Here is a 23870-nt window from a genome sequence, read left to right as displayed (position 1 = left end):
ATAATGCAAAACATACGTTATACATCTTAATATGACATATTACTACATTATTATTGCACATTTTCAATATTTCATGCATTTCTAATCATTTTAGTCCAACTTCGTGTGCGTTGGTAGTCACTCTTCATGGGCACATTTTCAAACTTGCACATTCATTTTTCTACGTTTAATTTTTCTATCATTTTCTTGTTAATCAAAACGCATAAACATTAATAATTTCTAATGAACATATCTGCTTCAGCAGTCCCTCCTCTGACGACTAAATATGTCATCACACCATTCTTTTATCTACAATTCACAATTCTATCTCTTCTGTGTGTTGTCTCCTCCTCAAATCTTCTCTATAGATTCTTTCGCTGTTTCGTTCTTCCCTCCTCTGATTATTTTTAAATCTTTTCAATTTGATCTTTTGACACAATTTACATAAACCCCATAATCCTAATATGCAAGCAATCACAATTAATATTCCCTGTATAATTTTTAATAATACCCCATTCCAAATGTTACTGAGCCAATTTCCCACTGAAGCAATTCCTTTCCCAACCTTTTCCCAAACACCTGGTTCCTTCAATTCTTTTAGATTCTTACTTGAGTTAGTCAGGTTAGTGAGTAAGGGCCAGATGTAGCAAAGGGTTTTTCCCATTCTGTGTCAATGGTAAAATGTGTTCGTACATATGGCCCTAAGTCCCTTATCTCCTTACTATTGTTAGGTATGTATGAGCAGCAATGCCTAGAGTTAATCATTTTACAGACTCTGTCGTCTTTTGCTAAAAGAATGTCTAAAGCAAGGCGATTTTGAAGCGTCATAGCTCTATCCACGGCTAATTCAGTATCTATCAGGAGTATTGCCCCTGTAAAATTTGTCAGCATGTTATCCACAATAGTAGACAACTTTCGTATCTTGATTGAATTCAGGATGACTCCCACTGAAGGAATCACCGCACCGCATAAATCTCCCACAATAGCAGAAAAGGTTTCCCTCCTCTGTCGCTTATGATGTAATTCAGTCAATTTCAGAAACTTCTTTAAGTCATCTATCCCCAAATAACATGTCCCATACCATCCTCTTGGAAGACGATAATAAGCATTAAGTCCACAAGTATAATAGATCCCAGGAATCGCAGGGTCCTGACCATTCAGCATAAAGGTCCGCTTACTCTGAAACAAAAACACATGCCTACATTCACTCGTTCCCACAAATAAAGTGTCAGTGTGTGATTTTAACCTATATATATATACAAAGCTTCCCTACATGTTAATTTCCCTTGCGTTTTAATTGCAGTGTAAGCATAATCATTCTTGTAAGTCCTTTTCTCTAAACCTTTTTCTTTTAATGCTTTTCTTCTGTCATCAATATGCCCTATGGAGTTCTTTTCGAAAGGTGTAAGCAAGCACATAATATTCTTCTTATGTGCGTAGGCTGTTCCAAATGTTAGTGTAGGGTCAAAGAATCCTCTAACTAATACCATCTCATGCTTTTTAGCTACTCTATTCAGATATCTATTAATAGGAACAAACGAAAACACATTGTAGTTAGAGTAAAAATATTGTATATACTCTTGATTATAGAACCTTGTTAATAGCAAGCTACAGCTTATTCCGTAGGTTAAATTTAAGCTGTGGTACGTAACCCCTTCCTCTACTGACAAAGGAATTTGCGTACACACAAGACAATCCCTTGCATCCATCATTTCAACATACTCGCTCAACAAGCAATAGAAAACATTAGAAGAAAGCTCTCCTTGAGCATTAGAATAATCATGTAAATACTTCTCATCTTACTTAAACCTCAGAAGTATGAGTGACTCTTTTCACATCAAGAATAGACATTCCCACAATCGCCACTATAAACAAGATTCCACACATAATTACCAATCCAACACTCATATATCTACAGTGCCTAGCATTTCTACCTTGATTATTTAACCCAGCCATGATCTGTAAAGAATCAGAAAGCAGGAGTAACTCTTATATATGGTGCAGTAAAAGAATAAAAATAAAAAATTCTTCTCTCACAGTTCAGTCTTGCACTCGGGAACCCTTTTCCTTTGTCAAAATCGATTAGCAGCTTGTCACATCCGGTTTTCAATGTCAATCAGGTTATCAATGTCTCTTTCAGTTTATTTTTCCAACAGTCTCTTTAATGGTTTCTCCAGATTAGCTCAGCAATTCAGCTTCTTGATCACCTTCAGTTTACATCAAAGTACTGACTCGAAACTTCTCTATCAAAACAAAAAGACATAAACTTGTGTTGCCATTCATTAGTAGTTGCATATGCTCATTCAGGAACTGTGTAACGCTGACTTGCTATTCTCTTTCTTTTCAACTTTCGATCACCACTTAGTTCTCCTTCACTCAATTCTTCTTTTCTCGTAGTATCTACTTCTTCCTCTATTGTTTTGTTTATGAACCTTGATCCTTCTGTCAACATTCTTCTCAGGATTGGACTCTTCTCCTTCTCTTTCTCTATAGTGTTTTCTCTTGATGGACCTGCAACAGGCTCAGGAGTCATCGGATCACTTTGACTTTGATCCATCTCAACTCTTGGTCTGACACTTGCTCTGTCTGCTTTTCAGCACCGTCTGCTTTTGGGAGAACCTCTGCTGAGCTAGGCTCTCCTGCTCTATCCGTTGAGATTGATTCTTCCACACCTTCCTGTAATTCTTCACTCTCGTCTCCTACAGTGGTAATAGAACCATCTTCCACAGGTTCAATTTCAGGCTCTCTTGGCTCCTTTTCTGGTTCAGCTGCGGCAACCTGTTTCGTTGTTGTCATTGCTCTCAACAACACTTCTTCATGATCCTGTGGACACACCACTCTCTTTGTATGGCTTGCGTGTATCCAGTTCGGGAGTCCTGCAAACTTCACAGCTGTCGTAGTTGTCAAGACCACCTGGTAAGGACTTCTCCAGCGGGGCTGTAAACACGTCTTGCGAAAAATGTTTTCGGACAACAACCCAGTCTCTGGCTCTCAGATTGTGGCCTGGATCATGGATGGGTGGCAGGGTGGTGGCCTGCATCTGCTGAGAGAAAGAGCGAACCACATCAGCCAGACCCTTGCAGTAGTCCAATACCATATAATCTGTAATGTTTACAAGAGCATTGGCTAGAACTGCTGGTATTCTCATTGCTCTGCCCATGAGGATCTCATGGGGCGACAGCCCTGTCTTCCTGTCAGTTGTATTTCTCATTGACATCAACACCAAAGGTAATGCATTTGGCCATTTCAGATTCGTAGCTGCACACATCTTTGCAATTCTTGATTTCAAGGTACCATTCATCTGTTCCACTAGTCCTGATGCTTCAGGGCGGTAACTACAATGCAACTTTTGCTCGATGTTTAGTGCTGCACATAAGAGTTTAATCACCTCGTTGTTGAAGTGAGTTCCCCTATCTGATTCTAAAGAGATCGGAAACCCGAAACGTGGTATCAACTCCCTAAGAAACAACTTTGCTACTGTAAGACTGTCATTCCTTCTTGTAGGGTATGCTTCAATCCAATGACTAAAAATACACACAGCCACCAATACGTACTTCAAACCTCCACATGTGGGCATCTCAATGAAATCCAATTACATTCTGCTGAATGGACCTCCTCCTCTTCTAAAGTGGCTCACATTCACCACTGTCCCTTTTCCCACATTTAGCTGCTGACAAATTATACAGCGATAACATACTGCCTTTGCTGCCTGCCTAAACTTGGGATTAAACCAGTCGGTCTTGAACAAACAAACCATGGCATCCCTCCCAATGTGTGCCCGGCCACGGTAATAACGGGGCATTTGTGACAGTAAACTATTGGGAGGACCATCTGATCCTCCCTAGAAACCCAAATCTCATCAGGACATTGGACACATTTTAATTTGGACCAGCGTTGTATCTCTTCCTTGTCAATATTACCTTGCAATGTTTTCAATTCTTCCAAGGTATCGATCACTTTCAACGCAAAACTTGTACATGGGTTATCTTCTTCTGACATCAGTTCCCACTAATCTCTGAACGATATACAGTTCAATGCGCAAAATCTTGCGACTTGATCCGCATATCCATTTCCCAGTGAGATGTAGTCTTGTGTCTTTTGATGTACACTGCATTTTACCACGGCAATTTCTTCAGGCAAGTGTATTGCACACAGCAATTCTTTTATTCTGTCGCCATTTCTTACTGGTGAACCAGTAGAGGTCAGGAAACCTCTTTGCGCCCGAACTGACCAAAATTATGAGCAATTCCAAATGCATATTGGCTGTCTGTATAGTTTGTGACTCTCAATCTCGCAGATACACAGCACGCTCTAGTAAGAGCTACCAATTCTGCTACTTGTGCAGAATACGCACCTCGAAGCCAGGAAGCTTCCAATGTACCTGTGATTGTGAATACAGCATGTCCTGCTCTCAATGTCCCTTGCCTATCTCTGAGACATGAGCCATCAACAAAGACAATTTGGTCATTTTCTTCCAATCGTGTATCTCTGATGTTTGGTCTTGGTTTTGTGCACATTCCAGTTACCTCAAGACAATCATGCTCAATGTCTTCCTCTTTTTCAATTTCAACAATATCACTTGGAAGTAATGGTGCCGGGTTCAGCAAGGTACATCTTTGCAATGTTACATTTGGAGCTCCTAGAATGCTCATCTCATACCTTGTCAGTCTGGCACCAGTCTTATACTGTGTTTTCGTCCCTGTCAGTAAGATCTCAACAGAGTGAGGTACCATTACAGTCAAAGGGCATCCCATCACTACTCCCTCACACTGTGAAAGGCTTATACCAACTGCGGCAATGGCACGCAAACAACCTGGTAAGGCTGCTGCGACTGGGTCCAAGGTAGCTGAAAAACAGGCTACTGGGCGATAAGCACCCCCATGGACATGTGTCAAAACAGACAAAAAACAAGCATCACGTTCATGACAAAACAATATGAATGGCTTTGTGTAATCAGGCATTCCCAACACTGGAGCTTTGCACAAACTCACTCTCAACTCAGTGAACGCTTTCATCTGACCTGGTCTAATGTAATGGGATCTGTAACTTCCTTATGTGTCAGCTGCTGCAATGGTTTGGCAATTTCAGCAAAATTTGGAATCCACTGAGGCAATAACCTACTATTCCCAGAAACATTCTGACACCTCTCTGTGAAGTCGTTGGATTTCTCTGCAATATCATTGGAATTCTCGCTCTGGAAATTCTCCTTGACCCCTTCTCAATTTGGTGCCCCAGGTATATTACTGATTTCTGACAATACTGCAATTTCAAAGGTGACACTTTATGTCTGAACTTTCCCAAATGATTCAACAGGGCAATCAAGTTGTACTTACACTCGTTCTTGTTTTGGATGCAATCAATAAGTCATCACTGTATTGCACCAGAGGCGATTGGTACGGTAGTTCCAATGACTCCAAATTCTTTTTAAAGATCTGATTAAACAGAGACGGTGACTCCGTGTACCCTTGTGGAAGCCTGCACTAGCGGTAGACTCTGTCTAGGAATTTGAAACTAAAAAAACTGACTGTGCTCATGAAGAGGCACAGAAAAGAAAGCTTGTGACAAGTCAACCACTGTGAAACATTCTGCATCGCGGGGAATCTGAAACAATATTACTGCTGGGTTCAGCACTACAGGGCAACACTTGACCACCATGTCATTCACTTTTTACAACTCTTGAACAATGTGCACTTTCCCACAAGGCTTCTTTAAGCCCATTATCGGTGAATTACCTTAACTGCTCAACATTTCTTTCAAAACTCCTTGTTTCAGAAAATCTCCAATTATTTGTGCCACTTTCATCAGAACATCTTGTGCCATGTTATACTGTGGAAGCTGCGGGAACACTACATTCAGCTTCAAAGTTATCTTAATCGTCTCCACTCTCTTTATCAAACCCACTTCTTTATCTGTCAGGTCCCACACATGTTCCTGTACTGTTCCCTGCAAGTCTGCATGCAATTCTTTCACAGTAAACATCGGGAAAAACTCAATCAACGGTTACTCTTCATTAATGCTTTCATTTTCAGCCTCTGGAGCTTGTTCTTCCTCATCATCACTATTTGTCTGAACCGCTATTTCAGCAGTTGAACAATTGATCGAACATCTGGTTTTGCACAACAAGTCCCTTCCCAGTAGGGATACTGGACTTGAATCACAAACGTATGTAGTCCCTGGAAGTTGTCAGTCTCAACCTGTACTGGATCTGTGATCGGATTTATCAACTGTCTGTTTGCTAATCCCACAACCTGAACTGTTCTGCCTGAAAGGTAAGTTCGTAACTTATGCACTCCTCAGTGTCGAGCATGTGGCTCCTGTGTCCACTAACAATGAAACCCTGTGACCCATCACCTTTCCTTTCACAAAGGGTCCTCGTTGATCTACATCTAATGAAGCTGCAAGCATACATGGCTCATCATCCGAACTAATTGTCATCTATTCATCGTTTATTTCATTTTCACTATGTAATGGGAATTGGTGCTCTGTGTCACTACTTCTGTCTTGTCTCTGACCTGTGACCTGCTGAGTAAGCATCATCTGTTGCTGTGCCATAGGAACCTGCTGCTGCATTGGTTGCAACTGTCATTTGTGCACGAGGCACTTGCACCTGCTGCATAGGTTGAAAATTCTGCACTTGATTCTGAAGATTCGGATTAAGTCCTCTCATTCTAGGGACTTTCACAGTTTGAAATGTAGTGACATCACCACTTTGCTGAACAGTACCATCCTGCACCATCAACAGACATTCCCGCTTCCGGTGTCCCACATTTTTGCACAGATGACACAGTAACATCTTTTTCATCCCTTGCACATAATTCTGAACCACTACAGTACTCAAATCCGGACCACGATTCATACTGATTCCACGACCTCTGCCTCTCACCTGGGGTTGGAACATAACAGTTCCCTGCTGCTGTGGCATCTGCTGCACTAAAGCTTCCTCCACTCCTGTCTGAGCTGCCTTGATTTGCATCACCATTGCCTTCTCCTTTAGCTTTTTCTGCTTCAACTCAGTCTCATCACTACAGTATTTTGCATACTGTAATACCTCATCAATCGGCTTCGCTTGCCAACAAATCAAATGACTCTTAATCATCTGATCTACTTCAGGTCTCAATCCTTCCACGAACCTGAACACAAAGTGCAACATATCTTTTGGCTTGATCGCTTCTTTACCACTGTATTCCCTGAACGCTTTCAGCCATCTCTCATAGTAGGTATGCATCAACTCATTTACTTCCTGCACTGTCCTGTCTATTCTCTGCCAATCAATATTTTTAGGCGAAATTCTTGTCTTCAGGAACTCAATCATCGTATTAAAATGTTTCATCACTTCAGGTGATGGTGCACCTGTGACCCTATCCCTTTCCGGTTCACTCATAAGCCAATACACTGCTCTCTTGCACTCAACCCACAAATCAGCTGGAACCACTATCTCCAACAGAGTATTTAAGTCTTCCCACAGACATTTAGAAAGCTTAACAAATCTATCTGTCTGCTGGTACCACTCAACTGGTTTCTCCCTCAATTTCGGATAATCATTTGTGAATGACAAAATATCACTCCTGTGCCAAGGAACATGAACAAATTGCCCTCCTGGAATTTCTCTCATTGGTAAAATCTTTACTGGATCTTTTTCTTTCTGAACACTTTCAGACCCTTCTTGCGAATCTCGTTTCCGTTTATCTTTCTTCTTTCCCCATCTGCCTTCCCACTTTTCTAATGCTCCCCAAATCTGAGCACTCTGTAATAACTCTCTGAGATACGCTTTCATCCCTGCTGATCTCATTTGTTCAAAATCTTTTGCCTCAAAATCTAATCTGTAACTCCTTTTCAAGTGTTTTGTTTTCTCAATTTCTATGTCATGTTTATCTACCAAGTCTGCCAATTTCTGATGTGTCTTCTTTCGTAATTCTCAGAGACAAATATCTCAGCTCTTCTTCTATATAGGATTCTAACCTATTCACTCCCATTGACTCCTCGACTAATGCCGTTATTTCTATTGCCAGTCTGGCACGATTAATCTGCTCTTCACCCTTGGATGCATTCCGAGGAGTATTCAGACTATCCAACCATTCATTCAATTGCTGTTAATCCCTGTAGAGAGATGTTACTTGCATTCGGCAATGGCACCTGTTGTACCACTGCACCTGGAGTTTATGGTGTCAAAAACTTCAAACTCTGACTTACACTCGGGCCATTTACCGCATCTGGAAGCGCAACAAGGTCCTAAGGTCTATTAACGGCCTAGATCCATCAAAGGTCTGTCCCATAGATGATATTACTTGCACATGATCTGTCACCCCCCACCTCGCGAGGCATTGTGGCATTTTACCCTGTGCTCCTGCAATCGGCTTCTTCTGTGCAAATAACGGTACAGCTGGACCAACAGTAATTGCCAGTGATTATTGTATCTGGTGCCGCTCTGACACCTGCATTTTGTGGAAGGGCTACACCCATACTCTGATTCATCACTGGTGTCACATCTGACTGTGTCCCTTTCATTGGTGTGAACTTCGGCAAAACCTGTGGCTGTGCCTGAGGCAACAACATTGGATTCGGCTCAGTCTGAACTAGCGTTGGCCTCGGAACCACTTGCTCCATAGGAACCGCTAAGTTCAAAGTTGTCTCAAGAATTGGTACCTCTGGATAAATTCTCTGTACCGGTAGTGGGTACATCTGTGCTTGGACCACCGAAGTAGTCACTGCATTAGGAGTACTCTGCACTACCCCTTGTACCTGTCCATTCTCTATCTGCACTGGTCCCGCTGTCCCCGACACTTGAGCTGGGGCAGTTGGAGCAGAACTAATACTTGTACCCCCTTCGTGTGTTGCAAATGGCGGAGGTCGGTCCCGCAACACATGTGTAATAAGATCCTCAACATCTGAATCTTCTTCTTCCGCATAAATCTTTTTCTTCTTCTTATCCCCTGAACTCTTTCCATCCTTGTTAGTATCCTCTGTCTCTTCTGACTCATCTTCTTCTGTAATTGCAGGAAATAACTTAACTCCCTGCAGTATTGCCATTCTCTACTTTTTTCTGTTCCCAATCCCATTTCACCTCTGCTAAAGACTTCTCTACCTTCCTTATTCTCCTCTGGAATTTCATCCCTTGCTACTGTCTTGCTATGAGCTCCCAAACCGCTAATGCCTCAAACTGTGCTGGTCTCGGAAGTGGCTTCGTCTCGTATAGTGTCATTCGCAACTGATCCAAAATTCTCAAATTAAACGTTCCATGCTCTGGAAATGCTAAAGCTCCCTGTTTCTCTGTCAGTTTGCACCACTGCTTTAACCAAAGACATGGCGCAACGCCTCACTCATCCATCACAATAAATGCCGGAGAATTTTCCGGTTGAGTTGGCTCGCCCAGTGTAGCCTTAATGTAGCTATCACCCTTCAAGGCACTCCTAAATGCTTTGAAAAACTTCATCTTCTCTGTTGTATTTATTCAATTCAATAAGGAAATGACTTTTACTCCCAAGATTCCCTTCACCTGCTTTCGCAACCTATTGCCTCTGACGGACCAGCTGCCAATCCGCTCGGGACTCTTCTCACTAAACAACCTATCCCAGCGCGGCTCACTCTGACGTCACACACACTGCCGCTGATAAAGTCTTGCGGCTCCTCCTCTTAAATTCCAATTCACACAAAACGAATGCAAATTATTGCGAGCCCTAACCAAAACACAATAACAGAAAACAAACCTACTGGTTTACTAAAGGAAGGTACACAATCGCTTCAGAGACCCTATGGATTTTCACTGATAGCCCTTTCGCTTTAGCAGCTGTTCCTCTTTCTCAGACTCCTAAATACGCAACAAAATTCGACCTGCGAATTTCACTCTCAACTGATCAATGGGTCCTTTCCTGGTGCACATACGACTCGCCAAATCTCAGTCGAAATTTCTCTTACTAACTTAACTTACACACCGACTTGTTGACCACACCCGATCAACCAATAAACCAGACAGATTACAACATATAACCAAGTGTCTCCTTCACTTGTCAATATACTACGGAGTCTTACACCATGCAGGGTCCGTACATCACCAACAACCATGTGGACAATTTTTTAACACAAAGCGCCACACACACATGAAGTTCGACGACTTCCCTACTCTCATACTGAGGAGTACGCACACTCCTACCTAACCTCAGCTGGAGTACGCAAACTCCCTACTTCCCTCACATATGTCACAGTTCACATGCGATTTGCATAAGCCTTTGCAAGCAAAACCTACCACTTTCACACTATCACTAGAACGCCGAGAACATACCCAACTTTACTTGCTGGATCCAGGATCTGGGAAAGTCATTTTTGAGCTTAAGGGGACGTCATGCTTGCGACCAGTGCCATAACGAAAAACAAAATCCAAATCACAATAATAATGAACAACTAACCCTAACTCAAACTACCACCATAACCATTAATCACCACATAACTAGTTCTCCAAGGAAACTAACCATCAAGCTGCTACCAAAAACTGCTAGCGCGCCTGGTCCTTAGTAAGTAAACTTACAAGGGGACGTATATAGGCCAATTAACCTTTTGATTCGCATGGAGTATCCTAGCCATGTGATAATCAATGCTCATTAATAATCAATATACCAATTAATAATCACTATGAAAAAAAAAAATATCATTTGTCTATTATATCAACATTTCATGAATAACCGCAACTCAATATATGTTTTAACAATTTTTATTTCCCTAACAGTTACAATAGTAATTCATATGGTAATTTCAAACTTTATTCAATCAGCTCAGAATTAGTTCATTAGTGACCACCAATAACATAATCGAATCAGAACTTGAGAAAACATATGCTCTAATGCTTCAGCATAAGCCAACAAAGATGAATATAACAACATTAATAACCGAATTCAGCAGTCAGTTTGTCAATCATTTGACACTGTCAACGTCACCCAAAGTAAACCTTACCTAACCCAGATTAGCATTAGCATATGGGACTTCATGCGAAAACAATTTGGAACATTTAATTTAGAAAACATCCAGCTAACAGAAAGAAAACTATTTACACAGCGCAGTTGGTACCAAGAAAGAAAGGCAAAAAGTTAATCAGTCACATTGTCATAGCTACCTATCCACAGTATGAATCGGCAACAAAGTCAGTCTTTGTCTTCAGTTCACCAATCGATCAGCAACATATCAGGCTCTCAAGAGCATGAGCCCAATGACAGAATCTCGAATCTCTTCGAATGTCCATGCTTAACCTCGATCATCTGATGTTTTTTCCCCTTGTCGTGACATTTTATTAAGATTACCCAGTCCATCCCCCTAATTCCTAATTGGTCAGTCAATCACCAGTTATTACCCTAACCAATAATGCTTATTTTACAAATGTATAAGTTCTAAGATTATGTAGTTCTAAATTTGTTTATTGGTTCATTGTACGATGTCCTCATCATCCGGCTCATCAGGTATCGAAAATGTTGCATTTTCTTCTCCAGTCAGTGTCTCTATTGTTGGAGTCCTGGGAAAGTACATCTAGCCTGCACTTCACAGTCCTTGTTGCAACACGTATTCCCTTATCTACTGTCTGTCAGTACATTGCAGAAAATTCTAGCTAAGCAGACTTTATTAACATCCAGTAGTTCAGGGTCAGTTCAACACATTTGCTTCCCTACAATACATGGTTATTCCTCTGCTGCACGCCTGGCAAAACTAGGCCACAACTTCGGCTAAGTTAGCTCTACAATATAATGCAAAACATACGTTATACGTCTTAATATGACATATTGCTACATTATTATTGCACATTTTCAATATTTCATGCATTTTTAATCATTTTAGTACAACTTCGTATGAGTTCGTAGTCACTTCGTGGGCACATTTTCAAAGTGCACATTAATTTTTCTACGTTTCATTTTTCTGCGTTTAATTTTTCTATCATTTTCTTGTTAATCAAAAGGCATAAACATTCATTAACAATTTCTAATGAACATATCTGCTTCAACAGTGGCTCACAGTGGACCTAATCAATCACAGTGCACGTTATGGGCAATTGTGAAAGCATTTAGAATAGTTAAACATGCACAAAATGGACAGGAAAAAACTGGCAGACCATATTTGCAGGAGACCCACCTTAATGGAGATCTGAGTCAAAAGAAGAGTGGCTTGATTTTTTGATTTGCAAGCGTGGAGATCAGAGTCAAAAAAAGAGTGGCTTGATTTTTTTGATTTGCAAGCATGTAATGTTTAAAGGTATTGGAAGGGGGTGCTTTCATCACTCTGGTTAGAAAATATGGCTTGAATATGGAGTGCCCTTAATTATTCTTAATCATCAATAAAGAGCGCTCATGTTTCGACCCACAAATACTGCTAGATATATTGTTCAATTGGTTCAACACTGCCACTTGTCTACAGAAGGCTGCTTCTAAAGCCATTATGTGCAGTATGGAGATGCTGCTGCTACTAGAAATATGGAGATACGAACTTCCCACTTTTTTCTGTTACTCTTCAGTATATGACATGTTCTCCTGCATCGACTACTGGCTAATCAATTCTTCTTTCACCAGTTGTGCCGAGTAAATGTGGCGATACACGAATGTCACACTCAGACATGGTTTTCTCATATTGAAATTATGGCATCTATTAGAGATTACTTCCATTTAAATGCTGTCTCAGTTACTACTGTCACAGTATGGGAGGATTGAAATCTGGATTATTTATATTGCTAAGAAGTCAGAAGTTCTTGAATCCCTTAGACAACACTTTGCAGGATTGGAGAGTGAATTTAGCGAACTATAAATGGATAAACGTCTACAAATTCTGTTATATCATGTCAGTATTATTTATTGAGCGTTTTTTCGCTTATCGCTTCTTGGCACTGAAAGATGCTAGTTATGAACTGCTAATGACTGGTAGACTGGGATTACTAGATATTACAGATTGATTAAGTGAGTTTTGAGGCAGAAATAATTGACTGCGTAGACTGAGTGGAAGAGAATTTCTAAGCCCAATCTGCAGTGATAGAAAAGGATCTGTTCTCATAGGTTTGAGATTTAGAAACAGATAAAATAAACTGCTGCTATGATTGCAAGGATTTTACTGGTTTGTACCAGTTACATTTGTTTACCATGAAATCGGATATCCATTGATATGCCACCCTATATACAATTGCTATGTCTTTGAAAAGAATTCAGTTTTGCATAGGCCCCCAGTGCAGCTGCCTAAAGGTGTTGGATATATAGTCAAACCCTTTTAAGCGAGTTAACAGATAGGCTGATGCATTATGTGTGAGCAGAAAAGGAGTATAGAGAGCTTAGGATGACCACAGCCATAGAAGGTGATTATTTATGGAATTTATTGATGTAAGGTCAGCAATACAAGGGAAATTGAAAGAAAGGCAAGTATAGTAAAACCAAAACCAAAAAAAGGCTTCTACTTGGGGGGGGGATCCGGAATCTGTAGTCATCTGGTTCTTTTCAGATTTGGTAGTCCGGGGTTGTCCCTGTTGGGCCTTGGAGAAAAAATAAAGAATATGCTCGACTGAGGGGGCTGTTCTTTAGCTAGGGGTGTTTACCGCCACCAACACCCAAGTAAATTTGTGCAGCAAACAAAACGCCTCATGAGGAGGTACCACTTTCCTTACTGTCCATCTCTCCCTCCAAGCTTAGGCATTCCCCAAACTCCCACCCTCCTACTAATGATATAAGAATCTCCCCAAAATGGGACTTGCCTCTGGCCACAGCTCGGTGACAGAGCCGTGGCATCCTGGAGCATCTGTCCTTCAGTCTCTTGGTGATCTCTTAGGCTTCCCTCTCTCTTCTCTGCCTCGGCTTCTTCGCTCCTCTCCAGTTCCCAATGCTCTTGTTTTTTATCGCTCTTGCGTGGATTACCTGCCTTCTCCACTTCTCCTGTATTTTCTCGGTCCCTCTGTGAAGTCTTGGCGACGACTTCTGTTGGGTTTATGCCGCATTAAGTCACATCGCCCCCTTTTCCAGCTGGATCCATTGTCGTGATTGGTGATGACATCACTGCCACTAAAGCGTGTTCTGCAGGTTCGAGCTGACTCTCTGTGGCGGCCATGTTGGAGGTTGAACTGCCGTCATTGTTACAAAGAGCTATAAGATTATGAGGAGCAGAAGACTTTATGGCAATGGGGTTGCATAGGTGTTCATGGATAACAGTAATGCGCAGTAGCTTCAGCTGAAAAAAGGAAGAACTCATGATTTTTAAGTCCTGAGTAGTCCTATCCAGATAGGGGTCCAAGTAGATACACAGGTTCTGAACTTAGAACTTGAACTTAGAAGATAGTGGTAGCGGGAGGGCCCATGATAGGTACACAGATTGTCACAATTGAGGTGATGTGAGGTGAGCAGAAGCTTCTTTTTTCATGAGTTTAACTTTACAAAGTTGATGGACTATCCAATGTATTCATGTATTCATGATAGACTGCCCATTAGAAGAAGGGTATTGTCCATTTATATTATTTTACTCCAGTCTTACTTTACATAAGTGCCAGTGATTTTTATATATATATATATATATATATATATATATATATATATATATATATATATATATATATATACATACACACACTTTCCACCTAAACTTGGGAGTTATGTAGAGTGCTCTCTTCTGTTTTGCATGCACATATATATCTATTTATAATTAACAGTGAGATTGTTGATGAGTTGATCCCTGGGTCTCACCACAGTTAAGAAGTAAAAAAATAAAAAAAGATCAAAGTTTGGTTTGCTGCTGGTGTGATAGCTCTGACTAGAGCTAGCCAAGTACAGTGCCTTGTATGCCTGTCTCTTCAAGCCTGGAGATCAGAATTGGATAGTTTTGATATGGAAGGCTGACAAGAGGTTTGATGAAATCATAGCCCCAACAGCAGCTATTCTTTGTCAGATCATCAAGTGAAGAGACCACAACAGGGGTTTGATGATTGATTCCTTTCAAGGACTTGGATCTGTTCCTCAATTGAGGGAGAGTTGAAAACTACTGACAAGATCTCTCGTCTTGCTGAGAGAAGGCAACATTTTACATATATTTTGCTGGACAGGAGTCTAAAGATGAGCCTTTTGGTCGATTTTGATAGATGACATCCAAGAGGAATAGCAGCAGTAATAGGAGCACATTTTTCTAATTTCTCAGATTCAGATTTACAGTAGGTTTGTTGGGACAACTGGCCATAAAACATTCTAAAAAAATATAAAAAGTGTTACATAATAAAACATCCCAAAGCCACAAGTACACACAAATACAAAACCGACTTACTCTAAACCATTTTTAAAACACTACCTAACAGAAAACATGAATCGAGCAGTAGCTGTTGCAACATTGATAAAATGTATTTCAGGCAGTAACGCTATTGCATCCAACCTCAAATATGTTTGATGTTTTAAAAATAGGGGTCTTAAAAACTTGATGTGGGCAGACTTATATTTAAACACAATCCATGATCACATGACAGAAAGAACATTTCACATTCAGGTGACACATACAGAAACCATTTCTGTCCCATATATTATTATACCGTTTAACACTTGAGAAAGTTGGGTTAAACCTCAGTCTCACTTTTAGACTTTCATTGTGTAGGCTGGGGTCAGGTAAATACGCCCAATAGGGAAAACAGATTCCTGTCCAAGAGACTTCAGTGAGAAGCTAATGCAAGATTTTCCCCTCAAGTACACCATATCCAATGTCAAACCTACTTTTTCAGATGATTCTCTTAAAACTTGTTTGCTTCGAAAGGGAGTCCATATTCCAATTGTGCCCCATAAAGAATGCATTCTTTTAAGCTTGAACATCTCTGGCCCACTTCCTTTTGCTACCAAGAATTTCTTCCTAGCATGATTTTGAAACTTCATTATCTAGAGATAGTTTATTGAGAATCCTCAAAATGCAGAAATTAGCCTGCAGATGTCTGGGAACCAAATTAAATTTCCTTCTTATAGTCTGTTCTCAGAAGGACCAAACACACCCCTCTGGTGGACCACATCGATGTCAACACCAGCAGAAGCAGAGAAATCTTTGCCATTATGAAAGATTTCACCTCGCCATTGGCTGGCTCTGACTCTTATCACCCCCTAGCAAGACTTCTGCAACAGTCCCTGTCAACTCTTCAGCAACAAAATCACTGCCATTTACAGCAACTTCAGCCCACAAACGGACACAACAGACCACACCAAACGCCTCCTGATCTTATCCAAAAAAACAGTGCTAACCGCATAGCCCAACATCACCCGGAAGAAAGCACTGCTTCCATGAAGTCCATTCACTGAGGGGCCCCATTGAACCCCTGTCTCCAGCACATCTACTCCAGAGGACTGCAACCCATTGGTGCAACGCTCACATCCATTCTGAATGCCTGTACCTCTCTGTGACTTTTCCAAATGCTTGGAAACACACAACTGTTGTCCTATTGCTGAAGAACCTCGGCTGTAGACCCTTCAGCGCTCGCCAACAACAGACCAGTCTCCCTGCTACATTCTCGTCTAAGGTCTTAGAGAAAATGATTAACTGACACCTCCCCAAATACCTCAGCAACCACCAACTACTCAACACTATTCAGTCTGGTTGCAGACCCAACCACAGTATAGAAACTGTGCTATGAATGACATTCATATGACTCTGGAAAGAGAAGACACTGCTTCTGTAATCCTCCTGGACCTCTCAACAGCATTTGACAGTCTTCTGCCCCACCCTCATCCAACCCCTACAAGACATTGGAATTTAAGGACACACACTCTGATGGATCTGCTCCTTCCTGACTTGAACACCTCGGACACCCGCAACCTCATCTGCGGAGTTCCACAAGGATCCTCCCTGAGTGTGAACCTCTCCAAAGCGTACAGGATCCCTTTAGCCAGCATCATCTGCTCTCTCTCTCTCTCTCTCTCTCTCTATATATATATATATATATATATATATATATATATAAACATCCTCCCCTATGTCAATGACACAATACTCATTCTCTCCCTCACATACAAGTCGACCAGTACCTAGATCAAGTTCAATGCCTGCATGACTGAAATTGCTCTCTGTATGAAGATCAACTGTTTTAAGCTGAACACCGACAAGAGTGAAATTGTGATCTTCGGGACAAACGCATCCCCATGGGACTCCACCTGGTTCCCAACAGATCTGTGACAGAAACCGACAGCAAACGCAATATGACCACCCAAGTTAATGTCGTCTTTGCCTCATCCTCCCATTCCCTAAAGATGCCAAACATTTCTAAATGGCTGTCAAACAAAACCCAGAAAACTGTTATGCATGCCCTGGTCACAAGCAAGCAGGTCCATGGGCAAACCCTCTATGCCAGGATCCTCAAACTCTCCAGAAACCTTCAGACTATTCAGAACTTTGTGGCCAGAATCACTCTCAACCTCCCATACCACTCTCACATTACACTACACCTGAAGGAGCTCCACTTGCTCCCAATTCACAAACAAGCACAATTCAAACTCCTCGCCCACACTTTCCAGGCATTACATAACACTTGCCTAGCCTATCTCAACAATCTCATCTGCTTTCACAAACCTTCAAGACACCTCCACTCGTCTGGACTTGTACTTTCACAAATCCCACTCACGGAGAAAACCAGATCTGGTGGTCAAGCCTTTTATTACATCACTCCTAAAGCATGGAAGGTCCTGCTACTACACATAAGAGCTTTCCTACTTCTTGAATTCTGTAAGAAGCTGAAGACCTGGCTTATTACGTAGTCCCACTATGCCCAAGGTGTGCTTAGACCCACACCTGCTCAGGTGAAAATGCACTCTACAAATCTACATGATATAACAAGGACATATCTGATACTGCTCAAGATCACTTAAGGTGGGGTTGGGTATGGATTCAGCTTGGATAGTATATCTAATAACAACAGTTTTATTTTGAAAAAAAGGTGGTTACCTTTTCACATTTAGCAATCATAGGGTTTGTTGTCATTTGTAAGCTCTGTGGATTTTTTAAACTCTTCAATGATGCTAATCAACATTTGGAACAGAATAGAGGCATTACAGACACACTGAGAAAATAATACTTTTTGGGGGATAACTTAATTTGATATTTGTATTCTTTATCCTTTGTAGTGCAGATGAATTTAAGTTTTTGAGAGTATGAGCTTAACAACCATTTTTTGTTCCAGCTGGTGAATTAAAAGTTTACTGTTAGCAAGTTTTGGAGTAAAGCAAGAGTGTTTTTTTTTTATTTAATATTTTTAACTTTAGTTTTAGGAGATAGAGGTAAATAGAAAAAGATGAATTCCTCTAAAATCTTAGGCGGGTAAGGCGTAAGGCTCTAGGATATTGAATCATTAAAGCTATCTATTATCAGATGGACTGTATGCTCAAGAGGAACTTAGACCACAATCTTTCTATCATTTGTAATTTCGGAGCTGGTTTAGGTCTCCTGCCAAGATTAGATTTTATTTACACATAGATTGCCAATTTTATCTATCATTAAAGAGAGTGCGGTGGAAGTAGCTTGGGAGGGCAAATAAATCAGTAGAAAATATATTTATACCTTGTTAGTTTGACACTTTTGCAGTAGATTTTCAAAGGAGAGGATTCTTGCGTGAGATGCAAAGTTATTGCAAAGAAATGTATGCTACCCAACCCCCCATCTCAGAATCACGGTCAATTCACATTATTTTAAAATTGCTAGGGGCTAACTCATAAATAAATGGATTAGTAGGGGCAGTCATCCTAATTTCGGTCAAAAGAAGTATATATAAATTGTTGTGGTTGAGTAAGGTATATATTGGGTTTCTTTGGACAGTGGGGAATTGCACATTGCAGAGTGTGACTCGAACAGGATTGTCTTTCATTGGCAGTCGATTATACATTCTTTAAGTTGGGATATAAAGTAGTGGAGGGACCTATTACATCTGAATGAACAGTGATGAGGAGTTCAAAGGAGGGATGGTAAGATTTTCTGGCCTGAGGATTTGAATCGCTGCATGTGATAGTTTATGAGTGGTTAGCAGTTTGTGAGTTAACTTTAATGAAGAACCTTACCTGCCTCAGGTGATGAATCACCTGGCTGAAAATGGGCAGACTATTTGGCCCTGAGGATGGACGGATGCAGATGGACTTGCCTTTGGCACGCCCAGTAGGCACATCCACCTAGCAACCTCATTTATATTAAATCATATCTTCCTATTCCAAGGCATCAATTGATCTTTGCAAGAAAAAAGCAAAAGGGAAAAATAACAATTATCTTCACGCAGGGAGCCAGCAATCAGACAGATTGTATGGAAGGTGTGTCCCACCGGTAATAGGTTGAAAATGTGAGGGATGCTTAGGTAAAAGGAGAAACTGCAGTCTGAGTGAACCATTGTATTCTTAGTATCGGCATGGTTAAAATTTGCCTGAATCCTTTTAACCTTAGGAAAAAAATAGGAAGCTAGGTCCTTGCAGAGTTAGTCCTGTTGAAAGATGGTTTGTATTGCCACTATACCTAACAATGCAATATCCAAAGTGCAAATTATTTGTAATTTCCATTGTACCTGTTTTAACTAGGAACAAGTAAATAAGCAATGTGTGCTCAATATGCTTTATATTATCACTGTATAGAAAATTCTGTATCTATAGATTGTATAGGCAGTTGTAATTAGATGATGTCTCTTAATATTTTTTTGTTTCCTTAGACGTAATTTGTATTTTTACACCGCAATCTTTGTGGTAATAATAAATTGGATACTTCTTGTGGTCCTTCAACAAGTAGGCCTGGAGCGTTTTATGACCAACAATGCACAGTGCATATGGGATTGCTTTGTTAAATTGTGGATTTGGTGTAAGGGTTCAGAAGCTTGCACTTCAGCAGAAGATTTTGTTAATTCATAGGATAAACTGTTAAAGTGCACCCAGAGTAATCTCTTCCATACCCTCACCACCCCGTTCCCTCTTTAGACATATATGGCCAGACAGGTTTCAATTTACCACTTGTACTAAAGACAGACTTAAGAAGGGCTTATGATTAATATTTATTTGTAACTTATTTTACATTATCCTTCTTTCTGAAAATGCCCCTTTTGCTATTTTTGCGAGCAAAAGTATTTTGTGATAGCAGGCGTCGTTCCCATGTTAGATTAAAAGATGGAAATATCAATTTGTGGGTTATTTGGTTCTACTGTGTGACACCTTTGTTGGAGATGACTTTAGCAAAAATTGGAAGTATATGGTGAAAACTTCAGGGAGAGTTGCATAGGTGTAGCTAGTACTCCTTTATCCCAAATATACAAGTTTATGATGACTGTCAAAAAGGGTCTTAAAATGTAACTTACAGACCCTGAGAATACATGTATTTTCAACACACCCTTCTCATCGCTAATCAGGTAGACAGTCATGTTTATGCCTCAATATCGCAAAAAAGTGACATATATAAATCAGTACCTTCAGTTATTTTAGAAGCATCTAGCAACATATCCACCCTGAAAAAGAAAATTATAGGTGAGGTACAGCCGTAGCACAGTGCCAGAAAAAAAGAGGAAAGGGCAGAGGAAGATACAAAGTAGGCAAAGAAAATGCAGACCTTAATAAAAGGACAATTGTTTTTAGAAGAGCAGGGGAAAAAGACTTTCACTTAATTCATCACAGAGTAATTCTTGTCTAAAGTTAATGCTTATATCATGTGAACATTTTATTCCAGAGATCAGTTACGTTCCATGATGTTGCTGCATATTTCACCGAAGAAAACTGGAACACTCTACACCGATGGCAGAAGGAACTTTACAGAAATGTGGTGAAGGAAATACACCAAGCCTTGATTTCTCTGGGTAAGTTTAACTGATTTTCATTATCAGGAAAGTTCAGTTTTTAACCTGTTAGTTTGGTTTAGCTGCACTGTTCAACATTTGGATTGGAATATGACTTAAATTACAACCACAACAGCACATGAGTCGTAGTTTGGTTTATTTCCATATTTATTCAGTTTAGGTCAATTATAGGGGATAATCCTAGATAGATTCACCCACCCTCCTCCTGCTAAAATATTAAAGTGGATATATCAACACGTAAGGTGAGCAACATGTATAAAATGTTTTATTTTTAGAGGGGGATCCATTACTGCGTCATAATTTTCCATTCTATTGGACAATTTGTACATTTTCCCTGTTTCTTGGCACTATTTGTATTAGCTCAAATTCTTAACTTCATGTGCAGCATAACGCAAATCTTTAATAACACAAACCTTTTCAGTTTGTTCCATAATATGATACTCATTCTGTTAAAACACGAAAACATGGTATTGAGGTGTCGTTCAACATTTTCATAATTTAAGGGGGGATTTTATTTTTGGTGTTCACTATGAGCATATTTTACAATAAAAAAGTATTTAAAGATGCAGGTCTGAAATCAAGAATTCCTATACTTAAGAGCTTCCCGAGAAGCCTTACATTGAATGGTGCCATCCCCCAAATCAACACCTAGATTTGTAGATAATAGGCAGTTTCAAAATTCCCCCAACCTGAAGGAAATTAATTTCAACATTATCAGCATGTTCTTCTAGAGGGCTAAAATCCACACAGGGCATTCACGTCTGGTACTGAAGTAGTAGATTAAGACACATTAGAAAAAGGAAGCATTCACTAACTCACTTGTCTCATCCACCCACACTTGCACAGGGAGTGCCATAGTATACAAGCATTAGCTGCAAGAAGTGTGCCACAACTCCACTCTTTAAGTAGTAGAATAAGACACATTAGAAAAAGGAAGCATTCACTAACTCACTTGTGTCATCCACCCACACATGCACAGTGAGTGCCATAGTATACAAGCATTAGCTTCAAGAAGTGTGCCACAACTCCACTCCTTAAGCCTGGCCTAGAGACAGCTTCAGCTTTTCTTCAACCTCTTGTAATAAAAAAAAAAAAACATAAACACAAAATACACGTGGGCTTTGGATCAGCTCTCTGCATCCATTGGTCAGTTGTTCTTGATATTTGTCTTCCACCCATCACAGCATATAGTATGCGCCAATAGGTCAGCATACTTCAGCCATTGGCTCTATTGCACTGTGACTAATGGCATTTTTTCTTGATTACATGTGCACACAGGCTTAAAAAGATGTGTACTACAGTGCCAGCGCTAGAGGGCCAATATATTACCTTGCAAGTGCTTTTTTCTTTCCATTCTTTGTCCTCTTTCTGTTTGTTGTGTTAATCATATTTGTGTGCGTACACTCCGTCTTCGGGTTGCAGTAATTGACCCATTAAAAATCAAAATGTCCTATAATGTGCATTTCAAACATTACTTTTTTATTTTAAATGTTTATTAATAGCATTGGCCCCCTAGTATAGGTAGTGGTGTGTTTTTTGTTTTGTTTTCTTCTTTTTAGTTTTTGTACATATGCTTGCAATACAAAAATAACCATCACACCAGCTTGTCAAGGTCAGTCTTTTTGGCTTTGACTGTGCTTTTTTTTTTTTTTTTTTTCAGGATGGCATGAGCTTGCCCAGATATGTATTTTAAACATGTGCTTCAAATAACTAGCTGCCTAGCCATAGGTGAGCTATTGTTAACACTTTCAAATCAATCCTAGCCTGAAACTGAAGAAGAATAGAAAGGTATTGACCAACGGTGATGGTCAGTTCTGTAAACCGTGATATTCAGTTTTTTAAAATTCTCACTCTGGCAGTGTAAATGCCTAGCCCGCTATCACCTCAATACGTAAACCCAAAATACACTTTCTCACCATGTGTGAAAGCCATACCCACTACTGCTGTAATTCACAACATTGAGTTAAGATACAAGCAAAGAAGATAAGTTAAGTCGCCTGAGCCTACCGTGTGTCAATAACGTCTGGTAAATATGAGAACCTGCCTTGGCGTAGGAACTGACGTAGCGTGAGGTCTGCCTGAGAAGGCCTTAAGTCATGACTGTTCAAGAAGATAAAGTAATAGCCTGCTCTCATACTTTCCCACTATAAATTGTTGCACATTAAGTGGACAACTCCAAAGCTTGAGTGATTTAATAGTATATATGGACCAAATTTACATTATTAAATAATGGCTTTGATATTAAACTCCTACTTCTTCAGTATGTTCAAATTATCTTTCGAGTTATGTTTGCGCTTGGTAATTTGTAACTATTTATGTACTAAAAACGCACACTTTTTTGTTAAATTACAGTATAATGTGTATGCTTCTGTTTCAATAAATCGTCTTTCTTACAGATTCTTGCATTTCCTTATTGGAACCTGAAATTGTATAAATTCTGACGTATGCCTATTTTCATAGAAGAAATACTCATCACACAATTAACTGGCATGTATGCAGCATAAAAGGTCTGTCAGGTTCCAGCACCATCATTAGCCCTGGATGTAAAAACACAGAGACTACATAATAATACATATGGAATGTATTATATTGTGAGCAGTATTTTCAGGTCCAAGCAAATGTGGAAGATGTCTTCAGACAGGTGCTCTAACATCTTTTGTGGGCCATGCCTGGTTCTTTTACATTTACAACTAAATTTACAACAAACCATAGAGTCTCATGAGATTTGTTGCTAGCTTGAACTGGCTTCAAAGTATGGCTTTGTGCTGTGCCATGAAGATGTTGTACTCTAAATGTACATGAACATTCTTTTACCATGTGTCCTTCCAGACTGTACCACTGCCATGAGTCTTTTTGTTAAGCATCATAGTGTAAATGACTGGCTGTCTTGTAGGTGCCATTTTGATGATTAGCCTCTCGTCCTTGCAAACAGGAGGAAACACATCTGAGGCTTCAGAAGTGTGACCACTAGTTACACATCCTCAAAGTCATTCCGCAACAACCAGTTCCCTGTTTGCAGGATGTCCCTGAGAAAATCACTGACTTCCATCATAGGGTCTCTGTTTACCACACAATTGTTGAACTCTTAGTTTTATAACCAGCCTTACTTCTCATCTTTTTTTCTGGTCCA

At 40.1% G+C, this 23870-nt stretch overlaps 1 protein-coding gene across 3 annotated transcripts in view; it reads left to right on the top strand.

Annotated features, from left to right (window-relative positions):
- Window positions 1–23870, top strand: part of LOC138296101 (zinc finger protein 282-like) — a 672699-nt gene that overhangs the window by 169380 nt on the left and 479449 nt on the right. For all 3 annotated transcript variants that reach the window (XM_069234955.1, XM_069234956.1, XM_069234954.1), the window contains exon 2: window positions 20614–20740. In XM_069234955.1, the coding sequence (XP_069091056.1) occupies window positions 20614–20740 (127 nt within the window). The remainder of the gene's footprint in view (window positions 1–20613; window positions 20741–23870) is intronic.

The sequence above is a fragment of the Pleurodeles waltl genome, chromosome 5 (genome assembly GCF_031143425.1).
Source record: "Pleurodeles waltl isolate 20211129_DDA chromosome 5, aPleWal1.hap1.20221129, whole genome shotgun sequence".
NCBI lineage: Eukaryota > Metazoa > Chordata > Amphibia > Caudata > Salamandridae > Pleurodeles > Pleurodeles waltl.
Note: the sequence above shows the minus strand (reverse complement) of the source record. Positions and strands in the feature narration are given on the sequence as shown.